Raw genomic sequence first — 23,757 nt, forward strand, 5'->3', positions numbered from 1 at the left:
TTCAAAAAAAAATTGGATAATGATCTGAGTAGAAAATGTTTACAAGGTGGGCATGTGGGAATAAATTAAATTGCTTTTGTTGGCATGGACATGATGGGCCCTTGTGCCATTCTAATTCTGCATTGGTCCAGTGTTGCCCATAAAACATCAGTGATGGATCCGTAATTGGCTAATGAGTAAATGCAAGCATGTTGCCTTTAATAACAAAATGGATGGTTTCCCTACACAAAACACTTTCCTTAGTTGGCTTTGTTACATTTAAAGTAATGAATACACTTAAGATTGTGCTTCCCACTTGTCATTTTATAACAAAACACATCAGTTATAACTTGCTTTTCAAAAATATACGCACCAAAGTTTCCTTTGTGATACCATGAAACTTGTGTCTTGCGCTTACATGTGTCTTCAGTCCCTCTAGTGGCAGGCCAAATGATCAAGAATTAGATACAAGGCTTTATTTGAATTTATTATGCTACTTTATTCTCATTGGGTAAAAATGTCAAACCATAATTAAAATAGAGTATACATCTTTCCATCAATACTGTTCTTTGCGCAATGATATAAACAATATGAACATGCTTCATAATTGTTAAGCTGTGTTCAGTTTTGGTATCTTTATCTCAGAATAGTTCGAGTGCAGTGAACGTGCACAAGACTGATTCGTGGGATGTTCTACGAAGAGGGATTGAGTTGGCTAGGTATATATTGAATGAGAAGTGATCCAATTAAAACGAATAAGATTCTTCAGGCGCTTGACAGTGTAAATGCTTGGATGGATGTTTCCCCTGATGGAAACAGGAGTTTGAGTTTCAGAATAAGTGTTTGACTTTTTAGGACTGGGGTGTAGGGCAAAAAGATTATTTACTCAAAGATTTGTGAAACTTTGGAATCCTTTATCTTAGGGAACTGTGGATGCATATTAATCAAATTTTGCATACGAAGGCAATAAAGAGATATGGAAAAAGTGTGAGAAGGTGCAGCTGGGTAGATTAGCAATGATCTTAGTAAATGGCAAAATAAGATCAAAGGACTCGATGCTCTACCCATGCCCCTACCTAGATTGTTTTCCAATTTTTTTGCACCCTCCCCTACAACCAAGAGCAAAACTTCAATTTGTTCAGTGTTAAACCTTGTCAATCTTGCAGAACTTTGCTACCTAACTGCTTCATACTGGATGGCTGTTTCTTGCATTCACAGCTCTCTTCTCCCCCCCCCCCCCAAGTCTGACTCCAGTATTGGTTTTTGAACTGAAAACTTCTTTTTCTCTCTTTCTCCCCTCTGCCATACTTGACCAGTTTAACTCCATCATGATCCATGTAGGTATTGATTTATGTCATGTATGTAATAAATGATATTTGGAATGTTAAATGGCCTTTCAATGTCTTCAAGACTTGTGAACGGAGAGCACACCAAACACTGGCTGCTGGAAATCTGACATATAAACAGACTTGTATTAAATATTTATTCCAAAAATGGGTTCTTCAGCCCAGTCAGTCTATACCAGATGTCTCACTCCATTCAAGTGTCCTTTCATCCTTCCTCAATTAGCTTTTGTAATTTATTCCTTTCTCCAAGTTTTGCTCATCTAGCCTTCTGTGAAATGTATCTGAACTAAATGATAACAAGTTCCACTTTCCAATCTTTGGATAAAGAAGTTTTTTTTTTGGAATCCCCCATTTGATTTCTTAGTGACTGTTTAATATTGATAACCTCTAATCTTTGCCCTTCCCCACGCGCAAACACTGTGTCTGCTCCTATCCAAACATTTCATATTTAGGACACCACTATTGCCTTTTTTACCAATAGAAGAAAGACTCTGCCTATTCGTCTTTTCCTAATAGCTATAACTTCACATTTCTGGTATTTGTATGTTCCCCAGTGCCTCCACATCCTTTTTAAAAGATGCAACCAGAACTATGCACAATAGTCCCGAGTATGGGTTAACAGAGGTGAACGATATCAGGCTATTTTGGTTAGAGGAGTGGAAGGAAATATACCCTAAGTGAATAAACTCCTAACAAAGTGGGGGAACAGAGATATCCTGGAGTGCATTGGCCCTTGAGGATGGAAATGGGCATTTAAAAAAAACCTGAGATTCTGAACTTGTTACATATAAAAAATTAAGAGTGAGGGAGGGGAGATGTCCAGGGCAAGATTTTGCAAAACAATCAGTAGAAAGACCTGGTGCATTGTACTGGTCATCCCTTACCAATTATATAAAAGATCCAGATATTGCTCATTTTTCCCTGTCCGTTGACCATCCCTCTATTCATGTAATTGGAATATAGTGTTCAGTTCTACTCGCCACACTACCAGAAGGATATGAGGAGGCTTTGGAGAGCTTACAGAAAATATTTATCAGGGTGTTGCCTGGATGGAGGGCAATAGCTATGAGAAGTTGGAAAAACTTGGTTTGTTCTCATGGGAACAGTGGAGGTTGAGGGGTGACCTGATAGAAGTCTACAAGGTTATGAGGGGCATGGACAGAATGGATAGTCAGAAGCTTTTTCCCAGGGTGGAAGAGTCAGTTATTACGGGGCATAGGCTTAAGGTGCGATGGGCAATGTTTAAAGGAGATGTACAAGATGAGGTTTTTTTTACACAGGTGGTGAGTGCTTGGAACTCACTGCTGGGGGAGTAGTGGAAGTAGATACGATAGTGATTTTTAAGGGGCATCTTGACAAATACATGAATAGGATAGGAATAGAGGGATATGGTCCTTGGAAGGGTAGAGGGTTTTATTTCAGATGGGCAATCTTGGAAAGCTGAAGGGCCTGTTCTAGTGCTGTAATGTTCTTTGTTTACTTTGAATTTCAAAAAAATCAAATTGAGAAGATCAAGGGAAGTGTTGAAATGGGGAAAAATTAGAATTTTGTTTGAATTATTGCTTTTTGTTAAGTTTACTTCAATATCAACTCCTTGCTTAGAGTGAATATACTTCCCCAACAGGAGAGAAAAATTATAGGATTAGTCAAGTTTCTTGTTCACTTACTATATAATAGGCCCCAGAGTTGTATTTATAATTGAAGTTTTTCTCTCCACCTTTGAGTTGGGCAGTATAAGGAATCTGGAGCATATTTGGGGGAGGAATAAATATGTAATAAAGTTGCCTTCATACCAAGAGCGTGGATGCAAGGAGGCTGAGATGAATGCAAAATTCTGTTTTCAGAATTAGCATTGGACGTGAAGCATAGGTGGAAATTCCCATTCAAAAGTGAAACATTTGGAAGTTTGAATTTGAATTTTATTTTCAAAGTTCCTACATTTGACAAGTTTGTTTTTGCTCATTCATGGGATGTGGAAATTGCTGGCTGGACCAGCATTCATTAGTCAATCCTAATTGCTCTTGAGAAAGTGGTAGTGAGCCATTTTCCTGAATTTCTGCAATCCATGTGGTGTAGGCACACCCACAATGCTACATGAGAGGGAGTTCTATGATTTCGAGCCAGTGACAATGGAGGAACAGCGATATATTTCCAAGTCCGGAAGATGTGTGGTTTGGAACTTGCAGCAGGTGGTGTTTCCATGCATTTGATGCCCTTATCCTTCTTGATGGTAGTGGTTGTGGATTTGAAAGGTGCTGTCGAAGGAGCATTGGTGAGTTGTTGCAGCATATTTTGTAGATGGTACACATTGCTGCCACTGTGGTGGTGAAAGTGTGAATTTTGGGCATGGGCTTTTAATCAAGCAGGCTGCTTTGTTCTGCATGGTGTGGAGCATACTGAGTGGTGTTGACGCTGCACGCATCCAGGCAAGTGAAGAGTATTCCATCACATCCCTGTAGCGGGTGGACAGGCTTGAGGATTTAGGAGATGAGTTACTCGCTACAAGATTCCTTGCTTCTGACCTGCTCTTGTGGTCATAGTATTTATATGGCTAATCCAGTTGAATTTCTGGTCAATGGTATCGCCTAGAATGTTGATGGTGAGGGTTCAGCTGTGGTAGTGCCATTAAATGTCAAGGGGCAATGGTCAAATATTCTCATGTTGTAGATGGCCATTGCCAGGTGCTTGTGTGGTGTGAATGTTATTTGCCACTTGCCTGCCCAAGCCTGGATATTGTCCACATTTGCCATATTTGAACATGGACTACTTCAGTATAAGAGGAGACGCAAATGGTGCTGAACATTGCGCAATTATTAGCGAGCAACCCCACTTCTGATCTGATGGTGCAAGGAAGGTCATAGATGAAGCAGCTGAAGGTTGTTGAATCTAGGGCACTGAAAAATTTGGCGAATGGAAATAATTTCCAGTTAGTGACCAGCAGAAGACAATTTCTCCAGGTACAGTCATGTAGACCAAATTCATTTTACTTCTCCCTAGTGTGGAGTACTGTGTGTTCACCCATTCAGTGGGCAATTTGATGTGATAATTGAGGAGTGACCAGACTTCACTGAATGAATTAAGTGGATGAGACCTCAGACCTCTGAGTTGGCTAGATGTCGCTGGCTTTATTGTTTGTGGTACCTGCTGAGGTCTGTTTTAAGGTGTACTTGAAGTTCTGGGTTTAAAAATGCCAGATGAAAAGTACTGGTGAGTCCACATCTGGAGTATTGTGAACAGTTTGGTTCCCTTATTTAAGGAAAAATATTATTTTGTTAGAGGCAATTCAGAAAATGTTCACTAGGATTTGAAAGGTTAAATGATTGGAACTCTACTCATTGGAATTTAGAACAATGAGAGATGATCTCATTGAAGTATATAAGATTCCTAATGGGCTTGACAGGGTCAACACTAAGAGGATGTTTACCCTCAGGGGAGAGCCTAGGACCAGAGGGCACAATCTTAAAATAAATTGAAGATTGAGACCAAGATGAGTTTCTTCCAAGGGTTTTGAGTCTTTGGAATTCCCTGCCACAGAGAGCTGTGGGGCAAGAGTCAGTGTGTATATTTAAGACTGAGAATGATAGTTTTGATCAAGGGAATCAAGGGTTGTAAGGAAACGGCAGGAAAGTGGACATGAGGAATGTTGGATCAGCCATACTATTGAATGGCAGAGCAGGCTTGATGGGCTGAATGGCCTACTCCTGTTCCTATTTAAATGTTGATTAAAAATGGTATTTTCTTTTTTAAACAGAAAACTGTGGACTATATGACTACAATGTCTTTGCCTTCAACGTTGGTTAAATGCCTCTACCTGTTCTTCGATCTTCCGCACGTGCCTGATGTCCCTGGGGGAGCTCAGTCAGATTTACCACTTAGTGAACGACGGGCACTATTGCAGAAGGTGTTTGTACAGGTGAAATATTGTTTTGTTTGAATCTATTTAGCATTTATTTTGTGATTCCTTCATGACATTTTTAATATGATGGTTTCACCGTTGGCCAGCTGTCTGTTGAAAATGTAGAATTAAACAAGAGGACACTCAGACCACATAGCTTTGCCACGCTGTGTGAACTCAATGTTATTACAATTTTGCAACTTTTCCTTGAGGTTTTTCCCTACCTTGTTGATATATAACTACAAATTTGAAAAGAAAGATCTTTACATTAAAAGCATCCATCTCACCGAGGGGGTTTCGGGCCAATCCATATCCATTAACCTGCACTGAAAACTCTGCACACATTTTGACAGCTGTGACAAATTCCATCACCGCAGCTGAGACAATCCACAACATCCCAAAACACTTGACTTTTGAAATAAAAGAACGTACAATATTTTCTCAAAAGTCAATTCATCTTATCTTGTGGTGCTAATGTAAATTATAAAAAAATCCAGTTTCTGGATCTGGACTTTTGTCAAAAACTAACCAGTTCTTCTGGCCGTACCTTGTGTACATATCAAGTTTTGTTGAAAAGAGTCAACTAGTTTTTGAGATGTACTGTTTATGGTCAAGGTAATTAAACTGATCAGAGTTGAACAATCGTCCTCAATGAGTGCCAGTACAAGAAGAACAACTTACTTTTACAGAATGCCTTTAATGTAATGACATGACCCCAGATGCTTCACTGAAACATTATTGAGCATGAGGGATTATTAGGTAGAATTTTTAAAATGACAATGTTTCACCATCAGAAGTCAATGGGAGAGCATCCTTACTGATGAGGGCTGCCCTAGAGCCATTTAATGCTCTGAGGAATGTAAATTGGCTGGAGGTGAAACATCTGCCTCTCATTCGGGAGGTTGTCTGTCCTAGAGCTGCAACCAATCTGATTGTCTGGTCACAAGCAGATCGACAAATCAAAGTGCCAGAATGCAAGTATACAGGGAAGGCTGAAGTATCACAGCAGAGAGATGAGGCCTGGGACTGGAGTGGGTGTCATGATTCGATGGGCAGGGAGGGAGGACCAGTGGGACCCTGACCTTGGAGAACGGGATTGCCTGATCTTGAATGGGAGCTATTTATAGAGATGCACCTCCAACCCAATGCTTGAGCAAATACACACCAATCCCCATGGAATTACAGAGAGGCTAGGGTAGATGTGGGAGCAGCGGGAAGGCTTGAGGGTAATCTCCCTCACCCCTATCTATCCTGGCTACCTGTAAACCCTGCCCATTGGGTCAGATAATTAAAAGCCTGGTCACAGAGGCTTGTTTATGTAAGTGTCTTGAAGGAGGAATATGCAGTAGAGAGGTGAAGAGGTATTCAGAGGAAATTTCAGAGTTCGGAGCTCGGGCAACAGAAGGCACAGCTATCAGTGGTGGAGCAGTTATAAATAGAAATGCATTACAGACTAATATTAGAGGACACATCTTGGAAGATTTTGGCGTTGGAGGTATTACAGACTATGTGGAGGGGCAAAACCTGGAGACATTTGAAAACAAAGATGAAAACCTCCAATTTACAATAGAGGCAGCAGAGTTTTGGATGAAGGTGTCAAGCTTAAAGTGAAATGTGGAAAACCAGCCAGGATTCCATTGGAATAGTTGAGTCAAGAGCTAACAAACCTCAGTGAGAGTTTTCAGTAGCAGGTGAACTGGGTTGGGGTGAAATCAAACAATGTTATAGAAGTACAAATAGGCTGTCTTAGTGATGCCATGGATATGAAGTTGCAGCTCATCTCAAGATCAAATGTGATGCTAATTATTATGATGTCACATCATTTCCTGATTAAAAATGCATATTAATATCAAATGCAGTTACTTGTTTTGTCGTTTTGTTGACAGTATTGTAATGTGACTAAATAGATTGACATAAATTTTAAGTTTATAGTTTATTTTTATTAAGGTCACAAGTAGGTTACATAAACACTGCACTGAAGTTACTGTGAAAATCCTCTAGTCAGCACACTCCAGCGCCTGTTCAGGTACGCTGAGGGAGAATTTAGTACGGCCAGTGCACGTAACCAGCACATCTTTTGGACTGTGGGACGAAACCAGAACACCAGAGGGAAAAAAACACAGACAGAGAGAACGTGCAGAGCCCATCCACACAGTGACCCAAGCTGGGAATCGAACTCCGGTCCCTGGCGCTGTGAGGCAGCAGTGCTAACCACTGAGCCACCATGCTGCCCTCAAAACTCAGCTACAAAAATATAATTGTATCTATTATGGTATCACAAAAACTTAGAAATTATTCATTGTTTTAACTTCTGGTGTATAAATCTTTTTCTCAATTTAAAATTTTATAAGATGTTTTAAAACAGGTGTTTGTGAAACTAGCATAGCTGTCAGCCAACACTTCAGAAATATATTGCAAAAAAATCAGCGTTTAATCCATATTGAGACAGATGAAGCTTTTATATCATCAGCCTAGTCTAGAACGGAACCTTGGTCCTGGAAGTGTAAGTGCCAATACCTATTCTGCAACACTGCCCATCGCTAACAATTTTGTTTTGATTTTAGATCTTGGTGAAACTCTGCAAATATGTGTCACCAGCAGAAGAGCTAGCCCAGAAAGATGATCTCCAGCTTCTGTTCAGTGCAATTACCTCTTGGTGTCCTCCCCACAATATCCTTTGGAGAAAGAGTGCAGGAGAGGTACTGATGACCATTTCTCGCCATGGGCTCAGTCTCAATGTTGTCAAGTACATTCATGGTAGGTACCTGCAACATTCCTTCACCATCATTGTCTTTTGCACATGTTTTTGTACTGACAGCAGAGTTTTGACTAGCAAATAATGTTTGAATGGCCTCCTGTGCTGACCATTTTATCAAGCTAATGCTCCTCCATATCAGAGTTATTTACACAAATTGCATTTCACTTTTTTCCCTAACCTATTTTTCTTAAAGTTTTAACATTTTTATGTCATAATTGACGTCATTTCAGTTACCAATTGTAACAATACTTTTTACATGTGGATGACCTTTTAACTTCCTTCCACATATCTCTAGTACTAATTCTTCCAGTCCCTGATTACACCTATTGTTATATCTCCTTTTTGCTCCAAAAAATATTAAATGTTTAACTCCTTAACATAAAAGATTACAAATAAAAACAGAAAATGCTGGATAAACTCAGCAGGTCTTGCAGCATCTGTGGCAAGATAACTAGAATTAAAGTTTCAAGCCTGTATAGCTTTTGGAAAATGGCAGACATGGCAGAAGTGATGTTTTGGAAGATACCACTGTCAGAACAGATGTAACAGCAGTAGAGAAACTGGGAGAATGGGACGGAGTTCTTACAGGAGCTGGGATGTGAGGAGCTGGAGTCAAGAGTTTTTATTTAACATTGTTTTTGTATCAGCCTTGGCAGACATTGGGCACTGAATTAGAAATTTGACTTCAAATGTTGCTGGCTGCATTTATCATCAGATTTTCTTAGAATCAATGAATGCTACAACACTGAAAGAAGTCATTCAGCCTATTGTCTCTGTATGGAAAGAGCATTTTATAGCCCAACTCCCCTGACCCTTCTTCTACACAGCAAATATTTCCCCATCAAATATTAATCCAATTTCCTTTTTAAAAATTATTATCAAATTTGTTTCCACTAGCCTGTCAGTCAGTGCATTTGAGATTATGATTCACTACAGGAGAAGAAATTCCCATTTGGCTCTGGTTCTTTTGCAAGTTACCTTAAATTTGTGTCCCTTTGCATCCACCAGTGCAAACAGTTGTTTTTTGCTCAACCAAAAACCCTTGAAGATTATGAACATCTCTACCAAATCGCCACTTAACTGTCTTTGCTACAAGGAAAACAAGTTCAATTTCTCTATTCTCCCATGTAACCCAAGACTTTGCATTGCTGATGCCATTCTAGTAAATTTTATCTGCACCCTCTCTGAGGTTTAACATTCCTTCCTAAAGTGTGATGCATGTTATTGGCCAATATACGCCAGTTATGACCTAACCAATGATTTATAAAGGCTCAGTATCACTTCCTCACTTTGCTATTTGATGCTTCCATTTATAAAGCCAAGTATCCCATATACCATTTTATTGTTGGAAACAGTAGCATAATGATTATTTTCCCTGGCTTTGGAATCCAAAAACCTGGATGAAGAATCCAGAGATATGATTTCAAGTTCCACAATGGCAAGTGGGGAATTTAAACCTGAATAAACACTTGATATCAGTAATGGTGACATGTAACTACTGGCTTAATGTAAAAATCCATCTGGTTCATTCATGTCCTTTATGAAGGAAATCTGCTGTTCTTGCCTGTTCTGTCCTATTTCTTATCCCAGATCCTCAGCAATGTATTTGACTCTTAACTACCCTGTAAAATAGGCTAACATGCCACTCTGGTGTTAAGGCAGACCGCCATCACCTTCTCAAAGGCACTTAGAGATCAGCAATGAATTCTAGTCTTGTCACTAATCCTCATTCAGTGAATGAAGTAAAAGAATAAAGCCTTCTCAACTTGCCCTACCAAGTTGTGTACCCATAGCCCAAAGTCACTCTGCTGCAGAGCTGTGGAATAATTACAGTACAAGAGGCCGCTATTTAGCCCTGTAATTTCCATGCTGGCCCTCTAAGAACAAATCAGCTGGCTCTCCTTCTCAGCCCTGTTTCAGTAATCCATAGAGGTTTTTTTCCCTTCAGGTGATTATTTAATTTCCTTTTGAATTCCATAATTAAATCTAGATCCCGACACTGTCCAGCAGTATTTTTCACATCCTAACCAGTTGTTGTATTAAAATAGGTTTTTCCTAATGTTGTCATTGGTTCTTTTCCCATTCACCTTGTAGTAGTATTGTCTGATTCTTAACTCTTCTGCCAATGGAAGCAGTTTCTCTCTACAGACTTTGCTGTCATGTTTTTGAAAATTTCAAACAAATGTTTTCTCAAACTTTTCTTCTGGAAGGAGAACAACCCCAACCTCCTATTTGCCCATGCAATTGAAATTCAGCATTCTTGCCAACATGCTTCTAAATCTTCACCCTTTCCATAAACCTTTCGCATTCTCCCTAATTTTTACATTGACAGAAACTGTTCATGCAGATACTGAATGTGAGACCTTTTGCATGTTTAATGAGCACATATCAGAATTAATCACTGCAGCGTTACTGCTGCTGCAGATTATCCAGTCATAATCTACAGTTGAACATTTAGATATTCTGCATCCAAATTATTATAAATTACCCAGCAGTGGAAACATTTTGAAGACTAAATAAGTGAGTGCTGAAAATATATACAAGTCTTTCATTTAACTTAGTTTAGTATGAGGTGTACATTAAATAAAAGCATCTTTGTTAAACAATATGTACAACATTTGATGAGCAATTTTGTAATCCACATGCCCTCGTCAAAGATACTTCTGTAATCTTAATTTAGTTACTTTAAATTGGAAAATATTTCTGAGTTGAATTTGTAATGGAAGGTGGTGACTAATTTTACTGATCTTTCTGCAAAAAAGTGCATCTTGTCTTGTTGAAAATTGTTCTCACTATTTGCTGTAAAGCATGATTGAAAACATTAAATTAAAACTTTTATGAGGCGGGGAAGAATACAACATTGATAACTTGAAGCTATGCAATTAATTTAAAAGCAAGTATTTTTGAAGCTTATTTACATTAAATAACAGTTCCAGAAAATGTCAACCTGTTTTCTAATTCTAAGAATTGTGTTTTAATTTCAATTGTGTTACTGTTGCTTGAAGAGTCTGATGAAGTTTAAAAACAGTTGTTTAGGTTTGTACATTTTTCTCCTTATAGCTGCTTAAAAAAAAATAGGGGATTGCACAATAGCAACTTTCCAAGCTGTTTGTACTGATCTACTTACAGAAAAAGAATGTGTTGCCACTTGTATCCAGAATATGCAGCAATCTGAAGATCTTTTACCCCTGGAAATTGTTGAAATGTTTGCTGGGTTGTCCTGTTTCCTGAAAGACTCCAGTGATATATCGCAGGTTCTCTTAGATGATTTTAGGTCCTGCCAAGGTTATCAGTTCCTCTGTGATCTTCTACTCAGGTAAGTTCATGACATAATTGTGTTTTCTTCTTCTATTGTCATCAGTTGTGGTACCACCATTGTTTTGACATCAATGCATATGATTAACTGTGTAATTGAGTAGTGTGACCACGGTTTCTACCTTAAAACTTAATGGCATTTAAGGTTATATAGTATAACAAGTATGCCCAGCTTTTCTTTTGCATGTAAAATATTTTCAACCAGAACTGTTATAAGGATTTCCTGAAAAAGTATGGTGGATTTGAGAGGAATGGTGCTTTATGTAGCATCATTATGGCTTTAAATTAAGGGGGGGTAGCTACAGGACGGATGTCAGGGGTAGGTTCTTTACCCAGCGGGTGGTGAGGGATTGGAATGCCCTGCCTGCTGCAGTTGTAAATGCGTCTAGTTTGGGGGCGTTTAAGAGATCTCTGGATAGGTTTATGGACGAAAAGGGATTGGTATAGGCTAGTGGGTCATTGTTTTTGTAACTGGTCGGCGCAACATCGTGGGCCGAAGGGCCTGTTCTGTGCTGTTATGTTCTATGTTCTATGTTCTATAGAATCCCTATAGTGCAGAAGGAGGCAATTCAGCTCATAGAGCATGCACCGACAAAAATTCCATCTTTGCCCTACCCCTGTAACCCCGTGTATTTGCCTGCTAATCCCACTGAAACTAAGGGGCAATTTAGCATGGCCAATCAACCCAACCTCATATTTTTGGACTATGGGAGGAAACCGGAGCACCGGGAGGGAACCCACGCAGACACAGAGAGAACATGCAAACTCCATACAGTCACCCGAGACCAGAATTGAACTCGGGTCCCTTGTGCTGAGGCAACAGTGCGAACCACTTTGTCACCATGTAAGTGTGTTCAGGCAGAATATGGGATTAGAGAATGTTACTGCCCACAGTATGATGTTGAGAGTCACATGATAGTGTGGAGTTTGGAAGGAGCCAGCATAAAGATAGCAATCATTACAGTTAAGAGTTACCAATTAACAGGTTATGTTTAACCGCACAAGCTTCAAGACCTCTTAGTGAACCATCAAATCAACCCTACAACATGATGCCAACGAAGGATGGACCCAAAATCCCAGGGAAGCGGAAGAAGGACCACAGAATCTTAAAGCATGAATAACCAAAATCTAATCTTAGTGAAGGGTGCTTAAATTGAAGACACAGTCGGAGATTACTTCAAACGTGTTTGAAGACTCAGGTGGCAATTGTTTCTCTCTCAGTCCAAAGACATGCAGGTTAGGTTGATTGACCATGCTAAATTGCTCCTTAGTGTCCAAAGATGTGCAGGAAAGGAGAATTGGTGGGGTAAATATGTGGGGTTGTGAGCATAGAGCAGAGAGGGGAGCTGAGTAAGCTGCTCTTTTGGAGAGTTGGTAAGCCGAATGGCCTCCTTCTGCATTGTATGGATTCTATGATTGTATGAATAGTGAATTGATAAAAGGGGGTTTATCTCTACTGAGCAAGATTTTTAACTTTAGCTGTTTGCATTATGAACATTCTGAATCTGTCCTCAAAAAGGAAGGTAAAGCCCATCTAGATTATCTTGCACAACTCCTATTAACTGGGCATATATATGTTGTATATCTTGGAAGTTGTTTGCCTTCTGTCTTCCAGGGGACCGTGCATGATGTGAAGGAACCAAAAGAGTGAAAGCTAAGTTAGCCTGACTATAGTTGACTAAAGTTCTCCCCCTTCCAGCTCAGCAATTGTAATTCCTATTGAAGTAACATGCCATTGTGTTTGATGATGATCATTGGTCATCTAATCTTCCCAATCCCCCTTTGCGTTCTGTACTTGTTTTGAGACCCAATAATCCACATTTATGAACAAAAGATCATCCAGTCCATGATTTCTTCTGGAAATCAATCCCACATTTCTACCATCCTCCCTTTATTCCTGGATTAGCTCCAAATTGCATCCTCTAGTCCTTAAATTGTGTGACACAAATAGCTTTCTTGGATTCTATTTTTCTTTCCCCTCTAGAGAATAAAATCCTGGAATAGACAGTGGTACAACAAGATCCAGTGCCTTTAATTACCGGTGACAGTGAATAGCTTTCCTCTGAATTTATTGCTGTAATGCTTGATCTTTTATATAATTTTGAGATAAAAAATGAACAGTTTTCTAGATATAATTTCACCAAAGCCAAGTGGTCTCAAAAGTATACATTGTAGGTTTGTATTTGCTTTGCTCATTTGCTGTGAACTTTTTCGTCAACAGTTTTGATTACTTATCCATATAATTTTCCATCTCTGATATAATTACCATTTAATATTATCTTTTAACATGTGTTTCATGTTCCAGCTGTTGCTTAAACCTGTGACTTTTCTAATCTGCATGGATCTGTATTTACCAGTTCTTTATCCATTGATCTATCGAGATTCCTTTGAGCAATGCCATGTTGGTTGGTACACTTAGCCACTGTGTTTAATTTGATTATTTGCAGACAGTCATGTTAGCCAACATTCTATTACAAAGTGTAAAAAAAAGTGTTGTATTGATAACACACAACTCTCCACTTCCCAAACCTGTTCTCCCCTCTTTCCTCTTTTAAAACGCTCTTTAAAACCTAACTCTTGACCAAGACTTTGGTCATTTGACATAATATTTCTTTCTGGCATCATGCTTCTATGAAGCATCTTGTATGTTTCTTTGCATGGAAGTCCCTGCATACATTTAAATTGTTGCAATAGGGAATACTGTGAGTTGTTTTGGCTTCCCGACCATCATTTTTTTTCAATGTGAGACGATTAGTAGTGTAAAGAAAACCATTAAAAAAAAATTTTTTAAAAACCTGTCCAATGCGGTTTGCAAGTGTGCCTCAGTTTAGTCATTTAGGCTTGCTGTTATATGCAGTTGAGGTCCTCATTATTCCATGCTAGTCGGGTTCCTATAATGTTTTTAGAATCTCAGTATCATTGTTATAATTATCAGTAAGTCTTTTACTCGTTGGTATGGGCAGCGGTACTTAAGAAGTGGCGAAGTGCAGTTTACATTTACTTTGAAGCAGATTTGAAAATATTTTTTAAAATTGATTTGAGAATTTCAAACCTTCACATTTAATTGGATTTCTCAATGCAGCTTTCACAAAGTCTTTAGCCTCTTTAGTTATTGTTCTTATGCAACTCAGCATGGACTTCAATCAGCCTGTCAGTACTCTAACCATTTGCATAATTTGGCAACTACATTTAAGTAAGGCCCAGTTATTAAAATGACTGAGCGCCCCATATGCAAAAGACCACATTGGAACCTTTTTTTATTTTGAAGAGATTTAAGGAACGCTCGGTTAATAGTATGCCCTCTACGCCTTTTCTTTTTCTTTGTCAACAGTCTCTATCCTCTACATAATTACTACTTAACATTTTATACAGGCAACAACAGTTGCCAGTAAAAACAAATGGTAATGTCTTTGTACATTTTTAGATTGGAGCAAGCGCAAGACCCTGATGCTAAAGAGGCCCTGAAAGATTTGGTTCAGTTGGTGACCTCATTGACAATATATGGGATCAATGAATTGAGATCGACTGGCATAACTAGTGGAGCACCTTTTCTCCTGCCAGGATTTGCAGTGCCACAGCCTTCTGGCAAAGGTGATGCTATCAGTTGATTCTCAATATTGAGTTAAAGAATAATATCTTTAGCAAACATTTTTTTCATTATTTTGAAAATGTGACACTATGACCTTTATTCATGTCAACCACATTAGTTGCATCCCACACCATTAAGAAAATTTCTGTTACTATTCTTTATCACTAGGTAAGTTTACTTATCACTTTTTTAATGCATACTGTCTGCTTTTAAATTATGTACCGTCTTTCACTATTGTGTTGTGATTTAACATAGAACACTACAGCACAAACAGGCCCTTTGGCCCACAATTTGCGCCGATCACATCTATACCTACCAAGCCATAGAACTATCTGTAACTCCCAATGCCCTTAGATCCCATATACTCATCCAGAAGTCTTTTAAAAGACCCCAGCGAGTTTGCCTCTACCACCACCGGCAGCCGATTCCACTCACTCACCACCCTCTGAGTGAAGAACTTACCCCTAACATCTCCTCTGTACTTGCTTCCCAGCACCTTAAACCTGTGTCCTCTTGTAGCGACCATTTCAGCCCTGGGAAATAGCCTCTGAGAATCCACCCTATCTATTCCTCTCAACATTTTATAAACCTCTTTCAGGTCACCTCTCAACCTTCGTCTCTCCAGGGAGAAGAGACCTAGCTCCCTCAACCTATTTTCATAAGGCGTACCTCCCAATCCAGGCAACATCTTTGTAAATCTCCTCTGCACCCGCTCAATAGCTTCCACATCCTTCCTGTAGTGAGGCGACCAGAACTGTGCACAGTACTCCAAGTGGGGTCTGACAAGGGTCCTGTAAAGTTGCAGCATCACCTCCCGACTCCTAAACTCAATCCCTCGATTAATGAAGGCCAGTACACCATACGCCTTCTTAACCACATCCTCCACCTGCGAGGCCGATTTAAGAGTCCTATGGACCCGGACCCCAAGATCCTTCTGCTCTTCAACCCAGCTAAGACTCCTACCCTTGATATTGTACTCCTGCATCCCGTTGGTCCTGCCAAAATGGACCACTACACATTTATCCGCATTGAAGTCCATCTGCCACTTCTCCGCCCAGTCTTGCATCCTATCGATCTCACGCTGCAACTTCTGACATTCCTCCAGACTATCCACAACACCACCAACCTTCGTATTGTCGGCGAACTTACTAACCCATCCCTCCACTTCCTCATTTAGGTCATTTATGAAAATAACAAACAGCAAGGGTCCTGGAACAGATCCCTGGGGCGCTCCACTGGTGACTGACCTCCATGCAGAAGAAGACCCATCCACAACCACTCTCTGCCTTCTGCAGGCAAGCCAGTTCTGGATCCACAAGGCCAAAGCCCCTTGGATCCCATGCCCTCTCACCTTCTCAAGAAGTCTTGCATGGGGTCCTTATCAAACGCCTTGCTGAAGTCCATGTGAACCATGTCCACCGCTCTTCCTTCGTCAATGTGTTCAGTCACATTTTCAAAGAACTCAACTAGGCTCGTAAGGCATGACCTGCCCTTGACAAAGCCGTGCTGACTATTCCTGATCATTCTAAACTTCTCTAAATGCTCATAAATCTTGCCCATCCATCAGCTTACCAACCACCGAGGTCAGACTCACCGGTTGGTAATTTCCCGGGCTATCCCTGTTCCCTTTCTTGAAAATAGGAACCACAACCGCAATCCTCCGGAACCTCTCCTGTCTCCATCGACCATGCAAAGATCATCGCCAGGGGCTCTGCAATCACTTCCCTCACCTCCCACAATAACCTGGGGTACATCCCATCCGGTCTTGTGCTTTACAGCAAAATAGTTTTTGCATTAAAAAGTGCATTACTTATGTTTATTCGTGTTCATTAGGCTCTTGGAAGCATTCTAAGACTTGATTTTAAATAATGACAAACTCTAAACTGGAACAGATTGTATTCCTGTATATGAAGGAAAATGAATCAACTCTGCATGCATTTAATTAGGCAGTTGTATTTAGGAACAGCCAAGAGCTGTTACCTCTAAATGCAATAATTGGCATAACAGGTTCTCATAATGAGATGCGGTAAATGGTAAAATTACCTATCAAAGTCACATTGGATACTTTTCTCTCAGGCATCATCAAAAGGGAAAACTGGACCAGTTGGCAGTAGCAGAAAAGTGTAATAAAATTAGAGAATCTGCGTATTTGAAAATGGACATTAGTAGAAAAAGCTTACTGAGTTACTAAGTTTTGGAAAATAATTCCAAATTTTAAGATGGTATGTTGGATTCAGGAGCCAATATTAGGAAGGAAATTGGCAGCATTTGGATCATGAAACTCATTAGGATATTAATTTCCACAGGGACACCAATTGTTATTTAACTAAATGATGAAATGTGCTGTTACTTTCACTTCCTTGAAATTCACTTGTTAAAGTAACTTGGTATAAAATTGGATATATTGAATGCATTTTCTGAGTTTGGGAAGAAGTTATTAAAATAATGTATTGAATACTGTTATTCTTTTCTTAACTAGGTCGCACAGTAAAAAATATTCAAGCATTCTCTGTTCTTCAGATTGCCTTTTTGAAAGCAAAATCAAGCCATCTTGCCAGAATCATCCTCGATGCCATTTCAGACCTCTATGTCGCAGATAATGCTAATTACTTCATCCTAGAATCTCAGCACACACTTTCACAGTTTGCTGAGAAGATTTCCAAAGCACCTGAGGTGCAGCCCAAGTACTTTGAAATGTTGGAGTTTATTATCTTCAGCTTAAACTATATTCCATGTAAAGAATTAATAAGTATCAGCATCTTGTTAAAATCCAGCACCTCTTACCAATGTAGCATCACTGCAATGAAGACCCTTTTGAAATTTGCTCGCCATGATCCTATTTTTAGGGATGTATATCGAGAGGTTGGATTGCTTGAGGTGATGGTTAATCTTCTGCACAAATATGCTGCTCTATTAAAAGAGCCCATTCCGAATTTTCATGAACCAGGTAAGTGTTTTATTTATCTATATTAATGTGAATGCTCCCTTTAAATACTGAAGGTCCAATATTGAGATGGCCATTATCAGTCAAGTATCCTGTTGTCTGGATTTTGTTTTCAGGTTTGGGGTTACTTGTCCTGTTGTCTTGCTTCCCCCAGGAGATTGTGACTGCTGGGGAGTAAGAAGTTTCCAGTTATAACACAACAGCATCTAAGTGTGGGCCTGGCTTGATGGATTGGGTGGTCATTGCCTGCCCATAATTTTCCTGTTTTCATGCTTTACAAAAGTATGGAACACTCATTGGTATTTGAAAAACATTTTTTATAATTCATTCTATACTTCTAGTATTGTTTTAAAATGAGGCTTAGCCTTCTAAATACAATAAAGATGGTTCATACCAAATTAGTCCCTTTGCAAAAATGACGTTTTGAATTTGATCCCATGCTCATGTGAACGTAAACATCTGTCACAATGGTTTCAGACTGTTGCATGCCTCATTTTACTTGTTAATGAAAGTTACCCAATTTTTGTTTGGCTATTAATTGAAATATTAATGTGGATGTCTTTGTCCAATAGTGACTCAGAAGACCCTTAAATACTGTAGTTCTTGACCACTGCAATCACCAGATAACTCAAATTCCAATTTTTGTTCCATGGGATTTTGACCAATGTTTGAAGATTCATTTCTGTATTTTGGTACAAATTTTAATGAATTCCAGTTGAAACTAATATAAAATGTAATTTGGATCAACAGCACCAAATTGCATTTGTGCTAAAGCACCCTGGTCTCGAACATGGAACTCGTATCCCAAGGTGTTTTTAAGGCATAAAGAAAATATCATTGAACCAAAGGAGGAGATTTAGGGATATGAGCAAACGTGTCACCATGAAGGGAGGGGAAAGTTAAATAGAGTTATAAGATGGTAAGATCCCTTTGGTGCAGACAGAGGCCATTCAGTTCATTGAGCCTACAATGACAACAATCTCACCCAGGCCTGGGTAGGATTGTTGTCAATGCAGGTTCGAAAGCCAAATGGCCTCTTTCTGCACTGTAGGGACTTTGAGCATTGCTATAATGATAGGGAATATATATTAAATGCTGAGTTCCCATATTGTATTTGCTGCTCACTTCCATTTAAAGTAAAAACAAAATGAGCGTTCTCTTTTGGTGGTGTTTTAAAAACCTGGTAAGTTGTACTGTTACGTGCAAACAAAAGCTAGACATTTTTCTATTTCAAAGCTGTACTTTATAGTGACATGCAAAATTTTACATATTAAGAATTTTTTAACTGTATTACCTGCCAATCTTTGCCAGAAAATTAGATAATTTGTTTTGATGACCACTTCAATATGAAGCATTCTTTAGTGTCAATACTGTGAGTGTTAATTACCTCTGTTCGTTAGACTACAATGAATATTTTGTGATTTTAATTTTAAAAACTGTTTGCCTGTTAGACCACACTTCAGTTGTATTTATTAAAGCAGCAGGAGATGAATTAGTTGCAATAGTGAGACAATGCATGTAAGTTGCAATTAGAACGACCTGCTCGGGAGGTGGTGGCTTTCATGGTATTGTTACTGGACTGGTAGTCCAGAGACCGAGGAAAATGCGGTGAGGACCAAGGTTCGAACAGGTGATGGAATTTGGATTCAATGCAAATCTGGAATGAAAAGCCTAATAATGATCATGAAACCATTGTCAAATGTTGAAAGAAGCCATCTGGGTCATGAATGTTCTTTAGGGAAGGAAATCTGCCATCTTCCTGCACTGGCCTACATGTGACTCCAGATCTGCCATAATGTGACTCTTAAGTGCCCCCTGAATGGCCGAGCAAGCTATTAAGTTGAATCAAACCACTAAAAAAACTAATAAAAAGGAATAAAACTGGACAGAATTCCCAGCATCAACCTAGGCACTGGAAACAACGAGCAAACAGAAGCTTGTGACCCTGCAAAGGCATCCTTACTAACATCTGGGGCTTATGCCAAAATTGGGAGAGCTGTCTTACGGACTATCGTCAAGCAATTTTCTAACATAGTCATTCTCACAGAATCATACCTTGCAGGTCATGTCACAGACACCATTATCATCATCCCAGCAGAGATGGCAATGGTATACAGTCAGGAGAATGCGTCTTGGGAGACCTCAACATTAGCTCTAATCCAATGAAATCTCATTGGATCTCATGGCCATGGAAACCTCCTGCTGTTTACCACGTAGTACGCTCTGTCAGTTGATGATTTAGTATTCCTTCATGTTGGACACCACTTGGAGGAAGCACTGAGGGTGGCAAAGGTGAAGAATGTAGGCTGAGAGTGACTTCAGTGCCCAACACCAAGAATACTTGGTAGCACCACTTCTGACCGAGCTGACTGAGTCCTAAAGGATATAGCTGCTAGGGAAATGGTTCAGGTGCAGGTCAGTGGGACGAGGCAGAAAAATTGTTTGGCACAGCCAAGAAGGGCCAAAAGGCCTGTTTGTGCTGTAATGTTCTATGGTTCTAGGCTGGGTCTTTGCTAGGTGATGGGGGAGCCAATAAGAGAGAGACTTTTTTTTTCACCTCATCTCACACCAACCTACCTACCACAGATGGATCTGTCCTTCACTGTATCGGTAGGAGTGACAACCACACAATCCTTGTGGAGTCAAAGTTCTGTCTTCACATTAAGGATACTCTGTATCACGTTGTGAGGCACTGCTACCGTGCTAAATGGGATAGATTTTGAATAAATCTAGCAACTCAAAACTGGCCATCAGCACAATTGTATGCAACCACAATCTGTAACCTCATGGCCTGGGGTACCCCCACCACTCCAACAAGCAGGGTATCAATCCTGGTTCAATGAAGAGTGCCGAAGGGTTTGTCAGCAGCAGCACTAGGCATACCTAACCATTCCTAAAAATGAGATGTCAACCTGGCAGAGTTACATTTTGGGTTTACTTGTGTGCCAGTCAGTGTGAGCAGCAAGTCATAGACAGATTTCACAACCCACAGATCAGATCTAAGTTCTGCAGTCCAGCTATATTCAGTCATGAATGCCAGTGTGCAATCACTGGAGAAGGAGGCTCCACAAGTAACCTAATCTTGAATGCTGGGGGAGCATGGCACATCACATGAAACATGTGAAGCAATCTTCAGCCAGAGGTACTGAGTGGATGATTCCCCCTCAGTCTCCCTGAAGTCCCTAACATTACAAAGACAGTCTTGTGATATCAAGAAATAGCTGATGGCAATGTATACTGGAAAAGCTAAGGGCCTGACAATATTTCAGCAATTGTACCTAAGCCATTTGCTCTAGAATGCATTGCTTCCCTAGCCAAGCTGTTCTAGTACAGCTATAACAAAAGTCGTCTACCCAGCAATGTGGAAAATTGCCCAGGTATGTCCTGCGCGCACAAAGCAAGAGTACTGACAGTCATGCAGACTGTTCTATCTCCACAGATGCTGTCAGATCTGAAAATGTCCAGCATTTTCTGTGTTTGTTTCAGATTCCCACATCAGAAAAATTTGGTTTTTATATCAGGTGGAATCCAACCTGGCCAATTACCGTCTCGTCAATCTTTTCGGTCATCAGTAAATGATGGAAAGGATTACCAACAGTGCTATCAAGTGGCATTTGCAGAATAATAACCTGCTCAATGGCACTTGATTTGGGTTTCTACCAAGAGCACCCAACTTCTGATCTCATTGTGGCCTTAATTCAAACGTGCACATGTGAACGAGGAGTAGGCTATTTGGCCCCTCAAGCCTGCTCTGCTGTTTAGTAATACCATGGGTAATCTGGACAAAACAGCTGCATTCCATAGGTGAAGGGAGAGTGACTGCCCTTGACATCAAGGATACATTTGACAGAGTGTGGCTTTGAGGAGCTATAGCAAAGCTGGAGTTAACGGGAAGTCGGGAAAGATTCTCTGATGGTTGGAGTCAAAGCTAACTCAAAAGAAGATGGTTGTGGTTGTTGGTCAATCAAATCAGTTGTAGGACATATGTACAAGAGTGGCTCAACATAATGTCCGAGGCCCATCCATCTTTCAGCTGATTCATCAATGACGATCTTTCCAAACTAATGTAAAATATGGTGATGTTTGCTGATTCTCACCAAATGTTCAACACCATTTAAAGCTCCTCAGATACTGAAGCAGTCCATGCCCAAATGCAGCAAACCTTTGCAAAATCCAGATTTGGGCTGGTAAGCAACATTTACGCTACACAGATGGTAATGAACATCTTCAACAAGAGAGAATCTAACCATCATCACTTGACATTCAGTGGCATTATTATCACTGAAACTCCCTTATCAACATCCTGCATGTCATCACTTACTAGAAACTGAACTGGAATAGCCACATAAATACTGTGGCTACAAGAACAGGTCAGAAGCTTGGAATCCTGTGGCGTGGGAGTCCCCAAAACCTGCCCATGATCTACATGGCACAAGTCAGGATTGTGATGGAATACACTCAAGTTGCCTGGATGAATGTGGCTCCAACAGCATTTGGGAAGCTTGATACCAAGCAATCTGCTCCACTGGCATCCCTTCCACAAACATTTGCTCCCTCCACTACTGATGCACAGTGGCAGCAGTGGATACCATCTATGAGATGCACTGCAGAAACTCAACAAAGCTCCTTAGGTCAGATCTTCCTAACGCTCAACCATTACCCTAAGGACAATGGCAGTAGATACATGGTTTGGAAGTTCCCCTCCAAACCACTCATTAGCCTGACTAGGAAAGAAATTACCATTTTGCTTATTGTCACTAGGTCAAACTCCTAGACTGCCTTCTGTGACAGTACAATGGCTCTACACTTCAGACTGTAGAATTTCAGGAAAGCAGCTGACCACCACCAACTCAAGGGCAGCGTGGCTGGGCAAAAAATGCTGACCTAGCCAGTGTTATGCAGCTTTAATTTAAACATCTTTCAAGCATTCCAGTTGGATGAGACAAACAAGGACAATAATTCAATTATTTCTTTAACACTTCTAGTACCAACTCAAATGTCAATAGTTGTGACTCATTAACTCTTTACTGAACTTTAACCCTAACTGAACATCAACTTTCAATTGAACTGTAACTCTTAAACTGCATATTAACTTTAATGGAACATCAACTTTAAATAAATATCAACTTCAACTGTTTAACTGAAAATAGACACTACCAAGTTTAGGACCTTTGCCAAGAAATATGCTCGATGTAAAATCAATCTATCTTCTCTGAAGCATCCTTCAGGACACAGGTCTTGTTGCAATGATTGGTCTCTGAGTTATTGTTACCAAACAAAGAACTTGCATGTCTTTTTATCCACAATTCTCCACTCATTTCCAGAAAATTCTCTGTCATCCAGCCAACTGTGTAATCAGAAATGGATCACGTGGCTTGAACATACAATGGAATTACTTTTGAACAACATCATTAGAGTTAGTTCAAACTGCATACTCCATACATGACATGGATATGCTGGCATTAGATAGGGTTAAGCACAGTAAGAAGCCTCAACACCAGATTAAAGTCCAGTAGGTTTATTTGGCAACACAAGCTTTTGGAGTCTCAGGCTCCTTCAGGTAAGTGAGGAGTTGTGTTCACAGCAGGGCATATTTGGACGCTCGTTTACAAGATAATGGTTAGAATGTGAGTCTTTCCAGGTAATCAAGTCTTAAAGGTGCAGACATTGTGAGCGGAGAAAAGGCCAAGCAAGGTTAAAGAAGTGTGTATTGTCTCAAGCCAGGACAGTTCATAGAATCATAGAGGTTTACAGCATGGAAGCAGGCCCTTCAGCCCAACTTATCCATGCTGCCCTTACAACACCACACAACCCTGCCACAGCAACCTCTGCAAGACTTGCCGTATCATCGACACAAATGCCATCATCTCGTGAGGATACTCTCCACCAGGTACATGGTACGTGTTCTTGCGACTCGACCAACGTTGTTTA

General features: G+C 40.0%; 1 protein-coding gene across 1 annotated transcript in view; it reads left to right on the forward strand.

Annotated features, from left to right (window-relative positions):
• Positions 1-23,757, forward strand: part of wdfy3 (WD repeat and FYVE domain containing 3) — a 346,946-nt gene that overhangs the window by 114,759 nt on the left and 208,430 nt on the right. Inside the window, exons 5-9 of the mRNA XM_080191135.1 lie at positions 5,077-5,238; positions 7,785-7,977; positions 11,108-11,294; positions 14,718-14,884; positions 17,362-17,829. Coding sequence (XP_080047261.1) covers positions 5,077-5,238; positions 7,785-7,977; positions 11,108-11,294; positions 14,718-14,884; positions 17,362-17,829 — 1,177 coding nt within the window. The remainder of the gene's footprint in view (positions 1-5,076; positions 5,239-7,784; positions 7,978-11,107; positions 11,295-14,717; positions 14,885-17,361; positions 17,830-23,757) is intronic.

Source organism: Carcharhinus amblyrhynchos, chromosome 1, assembly GCF_965287045.1.
Source record: "Carcharhinus amblyrhynchos chromosome 1, sCarAmb.v2.hapA, whole genome shotgun sequence".
NCBI classification, from domain to species: Eukaryota; Metazoa; Chordata; class Chondrichthyes; order Carcharhiniformes; family Carcharhinidae; genus Carcharhinus; species Carcharhinus amblyrhynchos.